Here is a 15482-nt window from a genome sequence, read left to right as displayed (position 1 = left end):
GGGCGTGGAGGCGTGGAGGGATCTTTTTTTTTCTTTCTTTCTTTTTTTTCTTTTTCTTCCCCCCCCCCCCCCCCCCAAAAAAAAAAAAATCAAATCCTTACAAGTCCTATAAAAGCAGCGAACTCGGCGCAGGAGTCTCCAGGCAGGAGGACAGATGGAGGTAGTAGGTGACAGTTCCGTGTGCGCACCCGCTCGAAGGATGCAGGACTTTGTGTCTGCGCTCCTCAAAACCGCGCTGGTGTCCCTGATGCTGCTGCCGCGCTTCCTGCTGGCCGCCGCGCTGCTGTGGCTTCTCGACTTCGTCTGCATCCGCAAGAAGGTGCTGGTGAAGATGCGCGAGCGCGAGGGCTCGAGTCCTGACGACCCGCCGGTGACCGTGTCAGAGTCGAACCGGATGTTCACGCTGGAGTCCCTGCGCGCCGTGTGGTACAGCCAGAAGTTGGACTTCTGCAAGGTGGCGCACTTGGGGCTGGCGGCACCGAACACCGAGGTGGTGCCGCTCGGAGAACGGAAGCGCGCGCGCATACTGGACTACGCCCGCGGTCCGAGACCGCTCATCCTGAACTTCGGCAGCTCCTCATGACCGCCGTTCATGACGCGCTTGGCCGCGTTCCGGCGCGTCGCCGACCAGTACGCAGACATCGCCGACTCGCTGCTTGTGTACATCGAGGAGGCGCATCCGTCTGACGGCTGGGTGAGCACGGACGCCCCGTACCAGATCCCGCGCCACCGCTGTATAAAGGACCGGCTCAGAGCCGCGCGGCTCATCAACGCCACCGTACCTGGCAGCGTCGTGGTCGTGGACACCATGGACAACTCGTCCAACGCGGCGTACGGAGCCTACTTCGAGCGCCTGTACGTCATCAAGGACGAGAAGGTGGTCTATCAGGGAGGTCGGGGACCCGAGGGTTACCGCATTTCTGAACTGAGGAACTGGCTCGAGCAGTATCGGCAAGAGCTCGAAGGATCCGGACCGGTCGTGGTTCATGTCTAGATGTTTGTTTGTTTGTTTGTTTGTTTTTAAGTAGATGCCAGTCACTGTGTGCCATGAAGAACCAAGAAAGCGGGCGTCCGAGAAGCTGCTATGAACTGAAAGCAACAATACACACTTGAACTTTTGTTCTCATGCGCGCATCTTGGAAAAGGTGTGTGTGTGTGTGTGTGTGTGTGTTGTTCAGTGATGCAAACCGCATGATAATTGTAATTGTTTTGCCCTTTAATCGTTTGCCTGTGTTTGATGTAAAACTGTTCACATTTCATTTGATGATTAACTATTCTTGTGTGTGTGTGTGTGTGTGTGTGTGTGGCCGTTGGACTGTGTCCTTATATTCTGGTGTTATCATGAAGTTCGGTTTTTAAAAGGATTTGATCCAGAAAACCGGTTCTGATGTTTTCTAACACTAGAGCACTTGGTAACAGAAGAATGGCCTCTTTTGTAATTGCCAAACTTTGTTTTGTAAAATGTGCATATTTTTTTAAATAAATGATAGAACAGAGAATGATGCTTTTTTAAAAATTATTTATTTATTCTGATTGGGCCTCTATGTTTGTTTGTTTGTTTGTTTGTTTGTTTACACCCCTTGCCATCACTGTTTTGCTGTTACTTCTGTACCTTTTGTTGTCATTTGGGTTCCATTGTGGAGCATTTTATACTATTTAAACGATGAAACAGTTTAGAGACGAACACATACTTCAAAACTATAAACGATGAAAATACAGCATAAAATATAGACGTAAATTCATGAAAATATGAAACCGATAATCCGTTAATCTCTTCATATCATTTGGTGTTTTTTTTTTGTCAGAGACTACTGCAAAAAAAAATCTTTCAAAGGATGAAACTGGTGTAATATAAAGAAGAACGACAAACTCTATGATGATTGACCTCAATTTCAGTTTTACATCTAGATAAACAACGTATAATATAGTTACTTCCCAGCCTGGGGTCTCATGTACAAAGCTTGCGTACGCACAAAAAAGCTACGTACGTCACTTTCTGCGCAAACATTCGTATGTACAAAGATTGACTTGGCGTGGAAAAGTGCGGTACTCTATGCAGACCTCATGGCTGGCGTACGCACATTTCTGGTGCATCTTGGTACTCGGCGACACTTAGAGGCAGAGCAACGCAACTACATTTAGGCCTACTCGGTCAAGAGTCGTGACATGGCGATAAGAGGCATCCAAAAATGCATCGGAACATCAGGATGCGTGAATTGAAATGTATGTCAGTCATACGACATTGTCGAGACACATAATGCGAGACTGTTGGGTAAATGCCAACAGATCCATCAACCATCCCTTCCATATTGTAATTACGGGAAATGAGAAACCCCAGCAATATAATTTCGATATTATTCCCATTGACTATTGGTTAATTAATTAAATTAAAGAATGCACATGCAGGACCATGCATTGCAGCTAGCTTAATAGATCTTCCTCGCGCATTTGCCGCGAGGTGTCAGACTGAAATATTATTACTTGATGTTGCGTGGGGTAGCCTTATCACATAATTACCAAGATCAATATATGAAACGATTTTCAAGTGCGTACAAATCAGACACAACCGCAGTGTGTGGCGTGTTACACAATGTGGCGCAGTGGCACGGCGTGCCAATAATGGAGCGAGACCTGCCGGAGGACCCAGACCCTGGGCCTCACAACGAGGTGCTACAGTGACATGGCATACAAACCCGGCAGCGCTTAATAGCCACAATATGAAAAGGTAAGGACAGACGGGACACGGGACACCATTCATTTTTTAAGATATTCTTTTAATGTGTTATTCAGTTCCTTCAATTCCTCGCGGATTCCCTCGAGGTTGTCGTTAATCGCCTCTATCCCCTTTAAAATTTCCCCCTGCGACTCAAGGACCGCGACAGGGGCAGGCGGTGGAGAAGGGGGGCAGGTGACAGTGACGCTGGATCCGCTCGGCTGGGGGTCCTCTTCCTGCTCGGGTGGGATGGACTGGGGGCCTCCTGTTGTTCCCTGGCACCCTGCTAGAATACATTTGTCATTAAAATCCTATTGTGGAAAATATGTGCACATGTTTTATTTCTGGTTACATGTGGCTAGGAATATTGGGCCTACTAAGAGAGGAAGACATTTCCTCAAATACAGGGTGTCCCTGAAAAAATGTACACATTAGAGCACTAAAGGTGTTTTTTTGTTTTCAAAACCCATGTAACTCAAATAGACACTCATTGTGGCGCAGGCACTGCGGACGATGCGAATCATACCGTTATCTTGGTATAGGCTACATTCACATTCAGTGGCATACAATCAGTGACCGTTGCATGTCTCATAGCATACACTTTGAACATCACTTTAATTGGAGGTGACAGAACAATTAAGTGATGTATGTGAATTCTATTACACTGTGCTAAAGGCAGGGATTAACGCGAATAAATGTTAATGTTAAATGTTAATAATAAATGTTAAATGTTAATTTGATTAACGCGAGATTTCTAACATTTAATTAACATTAACGCGTTAGTAAAAGTTGCCATGTCTTTTACCTAACGCGGGCCTTACTGCAGGTCTATTTATACTAATTAACATATTCAGTGTGGAATAATTGAGGGAGGAGACGGGGCGGGGAACGGGGCTCGTGCATGTGCGCCGAATTCCACGTTGATTGGGATGTACAACAGGAGAGTGCGTGGAAACCTTCGTACGCACTGATTGATACATCCGGATTTTTTTGGTCGTACGCAAATTTCCCGATTTTGACGTGCGCACATATTTAGTGGGAAATCCACGCAGGTCTTTGTACATGAGGCCCCTGTGCTTTTGTCTTATCCAGTATTTGTTTTGTAGTTTGTTGTGGATCACAGTGTCTGACTGCTTTTCCCACATGACTCTTGCTTTCAGGGATTTTTTTTTTTTTTAAAGCTTGAGGAGGTCAGATGCCAAACCTGCGTCATCTACAAGAATATATGACATTCAAGGGATTTATATAACCAGTAATAGAACTGTGAGTTATTTCAGATTATAAACCCTGAGCTATTTACAAATACTGCTTTTTAGTAAAATGGCTGCAAGTGTCATTTAGTGGTGGCTTTCCCACAAATACTTTGTCTAGAAAGTACAGTCTAATAAACAAAGGTTTCATTTGATGATATACACATTACACAACTGAGACAGCATCATAATCCAGTACTCGACATCTCTAAGTATGACAGTACTGCATATCCGTCCTTGTCTTAGGTTCTATTGTCTTTGTTTAGATATAAACAACTTGATTTAAAGGGACACTTTGCAACAATCAAACCTAAGAAATACCCTTTGATTGAAAAGTTATGTATTCTCTCTCTCTCACTCACACGCACACACAGAGCGAGAGAGACAGACTATCAAGCAGCAGGCAATGTGATTGGATCCCACGTGGCAGTCTTTCGTGCTGCTTGGTTTAATGTATTCAGTGCTGGGTGAGTAGCCCTTTAATCTGTGTGCAGTGTTATCAATGTGTATTCCCTTCAGCCTTTCTCAGGGAGCAGCGTGATCAGCCTGGCTGCTTGCTGTGAAGATACTGCAGTGTACAGGCTGAATCGACACTACTACACAGGGAGTGGGGCTGTTCTGTGAGGTCTATCACTGTTCATACACTTCAAGGACCTTCTCTCCAGATCACCAAATGACAGGGCATTAATATTACAAAACATATTTGCTGGCACTCTTCAATATGCCATCTAAGATTTTGCGTGTTTTACAGTGTGCCAAACAAGAATGTGAAACCCCCATGACTCTTTGAGCTTCTCAGGAGTCCATCCATCCATCTATTATCTATAGCCGGTTATCCTGTCCTACAGGGTCGCAGGCAAGCTGGAACTTATCCCAGCTGACTATGGGTGAGAGGCAGGGTGCACCCTGGACAAGTCGCCAGGTCATCACAGGGCTGACACACAGACAACCATTCACACTCACGGTCAATTTAGAGTCACCAGTTATCCTAACCTGCATGTCTTTGTCTTTGACTGCGAGGGAAACCGGAGCACCCGGAGGAAGCCCACACAGACACGGGGAGAACATGCAAACTCCACACAGAAAGGCCCTCGTCGGTCGCTGGGCTCGAACCCAGGACCTTCTTGCTGTGAGGCGACAGCGCTAACCACTACACCACTGTGCCACCTCTTCTCAGGAGTCTTTTCTATATTATTCAAAGCTGCTACAGTGAACTCCAAACACCACATACCGTACCTACAGCCAACTCAAAAAAAAAAAGTTTTGTAAAGGAGCACAGAAGAAAATACTGAATACAGAGCTGATTTTAGGAATTTTTTTCCTTCCCTCCTCCAATGTATCAAATGTTTTCTTTTTTCATCCAAGTATTGCGCAATTCTATGATCCCGAGTAACAGTGCCAGAAGACCAAAAACTTGCACATTTCTTGCAATTTAAAAACTGAAAATTTGTAAAAGGTTAAAGCTAGGTTTGGTGACACAGTTACCGTTCATACTTTTGCCCTGACAAAGTCCTTCAAATATAGTAAAAATTGCTTCTTCTAGCCACCAGCTTTTCAGATGCTTTCACTTACCAGTATACAAATAGCTTTCTATATACAATCAACATATCACCCAAGATCAAATGCAAAAGGGAGACACATACAGTATTTTTGGCATTTATATTAATTATATACAGCAAAACTGGGGGCGGCACGGTGGTGTAGTGGTTAGTGCTGTCGCCTCACAGCAAGAAGGTCCTGGGTTCGAGCCCCGTGGCCGGCGAGGGCCTTTCTGTGCGGAGTTTGCATGTTCTCCCCGTGTCCGCGTGGGTTTCCTCCGGGTGCTCCGGTTTCCCCCACAGTCCAAAGACATGCAGGTTAGGTTAACTGGTGACTCTAAATTGACCGTAGGTGTGAATGTGAGTGTGAATGGTTGTCTGTGTCTATGTGTCAGCCCTGTGATGACCTGGCGACTTGTCCAGGGTGTACCCCGCCTTTCGCCCATAGTCAGCTGGGATAGGCTCCAGCTTGCCTGCGACCCTGTAGAAGGATAAAGCGGCTAGAGATAATGAGATGAGATGAGACAGCAAAACTGGTGTATCTACATAGAGTCCACACTCACTGAGCACTTTATTAGGAACACCTAGTCATTCATCCATTATCCGTAACTGCTTATCCTGTACAGGGCCGCGGGCAAGCTGGAGCCTATCCCAGCTGACTATGGGCGAGAGATGGGGTACACCCTGAACAAGTCATCAGGTTATCGCAGGGCTGACGCATAGAGACAAACAACCATTCACACCTACAGTCAATTTATAGCCACCAATTAGCCTAACCTGCATGTCTTTGGGGGAAACCGGAGCACCCAGAGGAAACCCACGCAGACACGGGGAGAACATGCAAACTCCACACAGAAAGGCCTCCGTCAGCCGCTGGATTCAAACCCAGAACCTTCTTGCTGTGAGGCGGCAGTGCTAACCACGATACCACCATGCCGCCCCCTGTTCATTCATGCAATTATCTCATCAGCCAATCATCTGACAGCAGTGAAATGCATAAAATCATGTAGATACAGCTTCAGGTAATGTTCACATCTACCATCAGAATGGTGAAAAATAGTGATCTTAGCGACATTGATCGTGGCATGATTGTTAGTGCCAGATAGGCTGGTTTGAGTATTCCTATATCTGCTGATCTCCTGGGATTTTCACACATAACAGTCTCTAGAATTGACTCAGAATGGTGCAATGAAGTAAAAGCATTCAGTGAGAAGCAGTTCTGCAGACAGAAACGCCTTGTTGTTGAGAGAGGTCAATGGAGAATGGCCAGACTGGTTTGAGCTGACAGGTGAAGACTGCAAAACTGTAACCTGGCCTGATGAATCTCAATTTCTGCTGAGGTACACAGATGGTGGGGTTAGAATTTGGCACCAACAGCACGAATCCATGGACCCAAGCTGCCTTGTATCCACAGTCCAGGCTGGTGGAGGTGGTGTAATGATGTGGGGAATGTGTTCCTGGGACGCTTTGGGCCCATTCATATCAAGCAATCATAATTTAAGTGCCTCAGTCTATTTGAGTATTGTTGCATCTCTTCAGGAAAACAATTTACTCACCGTATAATGGTTACTTCCAGCATTTTAATGCACCATGTTACAAAGCAAGTCGTCTCAAACTGGTTTCATGAACATGACAGAGTTCAGTGTTCTTCAGTGGAGATTCAGAGCATGAAAGTGGACCTGAAAAATCTGTAGTAATTATATGATGCAATCATGTCAACATGGACCAGAATCTCAAAGGAATACTGTATTTCCAACAACATTTGGAATCCATGGCATGAAAAATTGAGGCTGTTTTGAGAGCAAAGTGAGGTCCTACCCAGTATTAGAATAGTGTTCCTAATAAAGTGTTGTATGACTATATGCAAAGCTCAATAGAATACAAAAAGCTCAAAGGGTAAGGTTTCAGCTGTGTTCTTGCTAAGGCTTTATAACTTATTTTTGTGAGCAACATGATGGAACAGTGAGTAGCATTGACGCATCACAAATTCAGTGTCCCTGTTTCGCAGAGGTTTCCTTTGGGTACTCCGGTTTCCTCCCACTGTCCAAACGCCTTGAGAGTTATCTCTAGATGCATGGCTCCCACCCCCTCTGCTATGCTGCCTGTTGTTGAAGGCATTCCGCCTGCCAGCATCTGAAGGAACCACCTGGTTCTCAAACTCACAGAGAAATCTCGTATCCCGGTCAGCCTGGTGCCAAACATCAGTGAAGTTAATACTCAACCGCTCCTTAACCGCAAGCACTTTGCTGTATGTGCTGCAGAGTTTGAGAACAGCACCCCCTTCACCCCTGATTGGGTCAAGGATCAGTGGTGCAAGGAATGGGAGGGTGCTAATTCCACCTTGCACAATTACACCCCTGAGCCCTCCAGTAAACCTGCTGGGCACTCCCTCCCACGCCCCATCTGGGTCAGGCTGAACCGTCCTCACACCGGTTGGAGGAAAACTCAGGCCTTCCTCCACACCATTGGTGTGGCAGCTTCTGAGAACTGCTCCTATGGTGCCCCTCAAACTGTGAGCCACCTACTCGAACCCTGTCCTGTCATTGGTGCCCCCAACAGAATCCTGGGGTTAAAGACTCTCAATGGCCCCACTGTCAACTGGCTCTCTCGCCCCGACCTCCCACTGTGACTCCTGGTCGGTTCATACAAATGACAATGACGGCCACTGTCCAAAAACATACAGATGGGTGTATTGGTTCCAGTAAATTGCCCCATGTTTGAATGCATGTTGCCTTGCATTGGATTACGATCCCATCCAGGGTGAATTTTCCCACTTTGCTACAGATCCACCAACACCTTGATCAGGATAAAGCAGTTATGTTAAAATAACTCTCACAAAAAGTGACTGAATTTGTGAAAGTTATTCATTTCCTTTTTGATATCTTTAAATTTGCCACTGCTAAAAGTAAACAATATAACAGTCATAAAGGTTAAGGGAATGATATGCCTATGAAAAATGTTATCATCAAGAAAAATGAGGATATACAGCTTTTAATGAATTTGTACGCAAAGAAGTTACAAAGTTTTCTGAAACCTGACCTCACAGAGCAAATCAATACACAATATCACAAGTACTGTACAAACGTCTTAGATACCCTATTTTTAATATAAACTTTGTTATAGAGTTCTATTTTATGACTTCTACATTATCGTCAGAAAAAAAAAAACATTTTAGAATTCCAAATGTTTGTATTTGTTCCAGCACAAATTTAAATGTTACAGGAAAAAAAAAGCTTGTATCTGAGCAGCATATTCCATAAGAGAGCACTTTTCAGATTAAAAAAGAAAACAGAATGAAGGCTACTGGGTTTTGGTGCAAAATGAAGAAGAGATTGTGACAGTCAAAGTGTCCAGAAGAACTGTGGCTGGTTCTGAAGATGCTCAGTAAAACCTACAGATCATTTCATTATAAAACTGCATGAATGTACCTGAGACCGCTATTTTTTTTTTAAAGCAAAGGGTCGTCTCACACCAAATATTGACTTTGTTTCATTTATTATGGCTGACTGATTACTGTTTATAGTATGTTTTTAATGTTGAAACATTTCATTTAATTATTTTTAAGCCATTTTTTCTCTATAGCATTTCTTTACATGCGCCAAAGACTTTTGCACAGGACTGTAAATTAAAAAGCATTTCATATTTTATAATATGAGTATATCTGTGGGGCGGCACGGTGGTGTAGTGGTTAGCGATGTCGCCTCACAGCAAGAAGGTCCGGGTTCGAGCCCCGTGGCCGGCGAGGGCCTTTCTGTGTGGAGTTTGCATGTTCTCCCCGTGTCCGTGTGGGTTTCCTCCGGGTGCTCCGGTTTCCCCCACAGTCCAAAGACATGCAGGTTAGGTTAACTGGTGACTCTAAATTGACCGTAGGTGTGAATGTGAGTGTGAATGGTTGTCTGTGTCTATGTGTCAGCCCTGTGATGACCTGGCGACTTGTCCAGGGTGTACCCCGCCTTTCGCCCGTAGTCAGCTGGGATAGGCTCCAGCTTGCCTGCGACCCTGTAGAAGGATAAAGCGGCTAGAGATAATGAGATGAGATGAGATGAGTATATCTGTACAAGAATGGGATCATCCTTGGGTAACTGGTATTACAAGATTCTCAGGCCTGTTCCTTTATCTGTATTAACATATGATCAGTAACATCTTAACCCATTATCTTTCTTAAATTATAAAATATTGGGGGCACCCATTGGCCTGAAGGGTCATCGGTTCGATTCCTGGGGCCGGCAGGAAAAATGTGAGGGGAGTTGAGTGAATGAACAGTATTTTCCCCTCCCTCTGTATCATGGCTGAAGTGCCCTAGAGCAAGGCACCTAACCCTGAACTGCTGTAGTATAGACCCTTTTCAGTCACGTGACCTTCGTAAACACGACCGCCATTTTGGACATGTAGTGGACTTCGGCTCGAATCGGTTTGAATGCGAGGAAGGCGACAAACATAAAAGAAAAAGGAGCAAGATGCAGAAAACTGTATTTACTAGTTTACTGTAATTATGATCTGGCAGCTATTTACACCGGATCCAGTGTAAATAGCTGCTGGAGCCAACGTCCGAGCTTGCCGGAGCACGCTCCGGAACCTCGGACGTTGGCTCCGGCAGCTATTTACACTGGATCCAGTGTAAATAGCTGCCAGATCATAATCACAGTAAACTAGAATGGAATGTTAACAGCAATGTAATGCCTTCTCTGGCTAATTTTATTCGTCTTACCTCCAACAAAGTGGTCACTACACAAGCGTTGGCATGCCGCTATCCATCTTCTCCGTCGGTCAGCATCTACCGGGATCCGATAAAATGATAACCCTTGCCTTGTTTGTTGATGGTTACTACATCCAGGTGCACAACAATATAGTGGCATGATGGAAGTCTTGCTGAAAATAAACACTTTCTTTGCTGCCGTTCCTCAATGTTGGCTGTGGTAAACTACTGGTAGTACATGTCCAAAATGGCGGCCGCGTTTGTCGTGACATCACGTGAAAAGGGTCCATAGCTTCCCACTGCTCACTTTGTGTGTGTGCGTGCATGTGTTCACTGCTTCAGGTGGAAGAGGAAGACATGGAGGAGGAATTTCACTGTGCTTAAGTCTGTGTGTGAGTGTACATGTGAAAAATAAAGGCTTCTTGTTCTTCTAAATATTGAAAAAATCCCTTGTGACGAAGGGGAAGTCGGATTCACAGCACAAATGCCACTGCCGAATTTCCTCTTGGAATGGCTGGAGTGTTATTTGAACAGACTGTTATACAATGTTTCATCAATCTAGAAATAGTCTATACTTAAATGCGTACACTTCATAATTTTTAGATCAGAGCTGTAACCAAATACATTATTCAGATTAAACAGATAATATGTTCGACCCAGATAAAATACTGACTCGATTAGGAGGCGTTCTATTGGGTTTTATTTAGAAGTCGAGTCAAGCAGATCTTTATTGTCATCTCAGACATGTACTGTAGTATGTACAGCACACAGTGAGATGAAATAACATTTCACCTGGACCCATGGTGCAGTCAGGAAAGGGCAATAAGAGTAAAGAACCACGCAGGGAGAGAGAAATAGAAAACAGAATGAGTATGCTTGGGGAAATGGGGGGAGGTGGGGGGTCAGGAAGACAATTAATACTCCGAATCATAGCAATATTTAACATAACAATAAAAACACTGACATTACTGGCAAACTCTAACAAGGTCCATAACTGCAACTTGAAATGAAATTTTAGATTAGATTAGATTAGATTAGATTAGATTAGATTAGATTAGATTAGATTAGACTTTATTGATCCCTTTGGGCGGGTTCCCTCAGGGAAATTAAGATTCCAGCAGCATCATTACAGATAAACAGAGAAAAGAAATAGAGAAAACTTCTAGATAAATTAAAATAAATTAAGTATTTACATATACAAATATAAAAAGAATAAGATATGGGGAAAAGGGGGAGGGGGAGGGGGAGGGGGAAAGGTGGGGAGAAGGGGGGGGGCAGCGGCAGGAGAGATATTGCACTTTATATTGCACATTATCCGGTATTGCTTATTGTTAGGCTAGGCTACTGCTCCTTCCCGTCCTCTGTCCTTCTGTTACCCCTCCTCCCCCCCAGAGAGGAGTTGTACAGTCTGATGGCGTGAGGAGGGACAAAGGAGTTTTTGAGTCTGTTCATCCTGCACTTGGGAAGGAGCATTCTGTCACTGAACAGGCTCCTCTGGTTGCTGATGACGGTGTGCAGAGGGTGACTAGCATCGTCCATGATGTTCAGTAGTTTGTCCATAGACCTCTTCTCTGCCACCGTCACCAGAGAGTCCAGCTTCATGCCGACCACAGAGCCGGCCCGCCTGATCAGTTTGTCCAGCCTGGATGTGTCCTTCTTGGATGTGCTGCCCCCCAGCACACCATGGTGTAAAACAGGACACTGGTGATCACAGACTGATAGAACATCCACAGGAGTTTCCTGCAGATGTTAAAGAACCGCAGCCTCCTAAGGAAGTATAGCCTGCTCTGTCCCTTCCTGTATAAAGTGTTTGATGTTGCAAGTCCAGTCCAGCTTGCTGTCCAGCCACAGCCCGAGGTACTTGTAGGAATCCACAGCCTCCATCTTGACTCCCTCGATCAGAACTGGTCGTGACCTTGGTCTGGACCTCCCAAAGTCAATGACCAGCTCCTTGGTCTTCGAGGTGTTGAGCTGCAGATGGTTCCTGTTGCACCACACAGCAAAGTCCCTCACCAGGCTCCTATACTCCTCCTCTCTGTCATCACTGATGCACCCAACGATGGCTGTGTCATCGGCAAACTTCTGAATGTGACACAGCTCCGAGTTGTAGCAGAAGTCCGCGGTGTGCAGGGTGAAGAGAAGAGGGGCCAGCACCGTGCCCTGGGGTGCTCCGGTGCTGCTAATCACAGTGTCAGACGTGATGTCCTTCAGCCTGATGTACTGCGGCCTGTCAGTGAGGTAGCTGGAGACCCAGGTGACCAGGCAGGGGTCCACTCGCATCCTGTTCAGTTTGTCCTGAAGCAATAGGGGCTGGATGGTGTTGAAGGCACTCGAGAAGTCCAAGAAGAGGATCCTCACTGTGCCATTTCCCTTATCCAGATGCGAGTGGGCCCGGTGTAGCAGGTAGAGGATGGCGTCTTCCACACCGACACCTGCCCAGTATGCAAACTGCAGACAGTCTTGGACATGTTGTACCTGGGGTCTGAGGAGGCTGAGGAAGAGCCGCTCCAACATCTTCATCAGATGTGAAGTGAGTACCACCTTTCGGAAGTCGTTCAGCTCGCTGGGCCGATTCTTTTTGGGAACTGGAATGATACATGATGTCTTCCAGAGGGTGGGCACTCTCCCCAGCTGCAGGCTAAGGTTGAAGATGCATTGGAGTGGTTCACCCAGTTCAGCAGCACAGGTCTTCAGTAGTCGGGAACACACCTTGTCCGGGCCTGCTGCTTTCCTGGGGTGAAGCTTCCTCAGTTGACCTCTGACCTGGTCTGCAGTAATGCATGGAAGAGGCTGTGTTGAGGTGGGGGAGGAGGGGGAGGAGGGGGCTGCTGTGATGACTGGGGGGAGGTGTATTGAGGGAAGAAGGAGAGATGGCTGCAGTGAGGGAGAGGGTGGGGGGGACGTGGGCTGGTTGAACCGATTGAAAAAGTAATTCAGTACGTTTACATGCGCATCCAAATCGAGCTGCTGTCGGTAATCGAGCAAAGGGTCCCAGCAGGGGTGCCAGAGAAATCCAATCCTACATGCATACTGTGAAATCGAGCTATTGAGTGAGGTGCATTGTGCACCCGAGCCACAGGTGGCGCTACACACCCCATCGTGTTGGTACACTTCCGGTTGTCGTCATGAAGAAGAGCTATTCAAGAGTATAAACAAAGGGACTACAGGCGGAAATTAGCATGTACTGCTATAACCTGGTACAGACATCTGTCCTTACCACAAGGTAATGTTTAATTTGTACACTGTCCCTTTTAAAAATAAAATAAACTCTAAACTCTAAGAAGAGTGTTTGTAGTTTGTATGTACGAACAGAAGTGTTCCTAATAAAGTGGGCGGCTAAGGTGAAGTGTCATGCCGACCGAGGCTGTTGTGTTTCCCGCTTGTGGTCTCGTCACTCGTCACTTCCGGAAGGGGCAGTGCTTTAGTAAGTAGATCGAATATGTAGCTCGATAGGGTTTACATGCACTAAGTAGCTCGGCAGAAATCGCATAATCTAGGTCGTGTAGCTCGATTCGAGAAATCAAGTTCGGTTCAATTTCAGCCTAGCTAAGGTGTTTCCATGGCATTTAGAACTTCGATTTCAGACGAGCAACGGCAGAAATTCGATTTTCTCCATGTGCATGTAAACGCACTGAGTCAACTGAGGCTACGTTTACACTAGACCGTATCTGTCTCGTTTTCTTCACGGATGCACTGTCCGTTTACATTAACCCCCCTGAAAAAGCGGGGAAACGGGAATCCGCCAGCGTCCACGTATTCAATCTAGATCGTATCAGCTCCGGTGCTGTGTAAACATTGAGAATACGCGAATACGCTGTGCTGAGCTCTAGCTGGCGTCTCATTGGACAACGTCACTGTGACATCCACCTTCCTGATTCGCTGGCGTTGGTCATGTGACACGACTGCTGAAAAACGGCGCAGACTTCCGCCTTGTATCACCTTTCATTAAAGAGTATAAAAGTATGAAAATACTGCAAATACTGATGCAAATACTGCCCATTGTGTAGTTATGATTGTCTTTAGGCTTGCCATCCTTCCACTTGCAAGTAATAAGTGATATGCGCTGGGATCTCACACACAGCGGCTCAGTCCCGAATCGTGGCTTGTTCACTTCACTCGCGCGCTCTGTGAGCTGCACAGGGCCGGAGTGCACACCCTCCAGAGGGCACTCGCTGTTCAGGGCGGAGTGATTTGGAGCGCAGGATGCCTGCGGAGCCGAGCGTATCCGCGTATTGGTGTTGCTGTGTGCACGGCTAACGGTTTTAGTGTAAACGCGAATCATTTTAAGAACATTAATCTGATGATCCGCTGATTCGACGTAATCTAAACGTAGCCTCATTCGCCCTCTCCACTGTCCCCTCAACGACTCTGGTCTTTGTATTGTGGCCTGTGATGGTTTTCACACCTTCCCAGACCTCCCTCATGCTGTTCTCCTTCAGCTTCTGCTCCACCTTTCTCCTTTTTAAAGAGGCAACTCAGTATTGGTTGTGAACTTAAGATTAAATTTTAATGTGGCAGTGTAGTATTTTGGTCATGAACAAAAAACCAAACAAACAAAAAATTGTTTCAACTAAGGATGGACATCAGGACTGGGATCACTTCGAACGCAACAAAAATGTCACACAAGCAGGAGATTTTTTATACTGCATTCAACTTGAGGGGGGCGGCATGGAAGTGTAGTGGTTAGCACTGTTGCCTCACAGCGAGAAGGTTCTGGGTTCGAGCCCAATGGCCTATGCGGGCCTTTCTGTGTGGAGTTTGCATGCTCTCCCCGTGTCTGTGTGGGTTTACTCTGGGTGCTCCAGTTTCCCCCACAGTCCAAAGACATGCAGGTTAGGTTAACTGGTAGCTCTAAATTGACCGTAGGTGTGAATCGTTATTTGTCTCTATGTATCAGCCCTGCAATGATCTGGTGACTTGTCCAGGGTGTACCCCGCCTCTCACCCATAGTCAGTACGTTTACATGCACATCCAAATCGAGCTGCTGGCGGTAATTGAGCAAAGGGTCCCAGCAGGGGTGCCAGAGAAATCCAATCCTACATGCACACAAGGAAATCGAGCTATTGTGTGAGGTACATTGTGCACCCGAGCCACAGGTGGCGCTACACGCCCCATCGTGTTGGTACACTTCCGGTTGCTGTCATGAAGAAGAGCTATTCAAGAGTGTAAACAAAGTTATCAGTTCCGTGTTCTCCATTGCGCGTTTTTCTCCCGTCCATGAATTTTAATATATTCAACTCCTTAAGCTGAATGAGCATGAACTCTGTCTCCTCATTGCTCCGGAA

The 15482-nt window shown here is 46.0% G+C and overlaps 1 protein-coding gene across 1 annotated transcript; it reads left to right on the top strand.

Moving 5' to 3' along the window:
• Positions 1-117: 117 nt before the first annotated feature.
• Positions 118-1499, top strand: dio3b (iodothyronine deiodinase 3b). Its single transcript, XM_060916149.1, has one exon. The coding sequence runs from the start codon at positions 155-157 to the stop codon at positions 992-994; it is 840 nt and encodes a 279-aa protein (XP_060772132.1). The 5' UTR covers positions 118-154; the 3' UTR covers positions 995-1499.
• Positions 1500-15482: the final 13983 nt, after the last annotated feature.

Source organism: Neoarius graeffei, chromosome 3, assembly GCF_027579695.1.
Source record: "Neoarius graeffei isolate fNeoGra1 chromosome 3, fNeoGra1.pri, whole genome shotgun sequence".
NCBI classification, from domain to species: Eukaryota; Metazoa; Chordata; class Actinopteri; order Siluriformes; family Ariidae; genus Neoarius; species Neoarius graeffei.
This window is presented reverse-complemented; position numbering and strand designations above follow the sequence as displayed.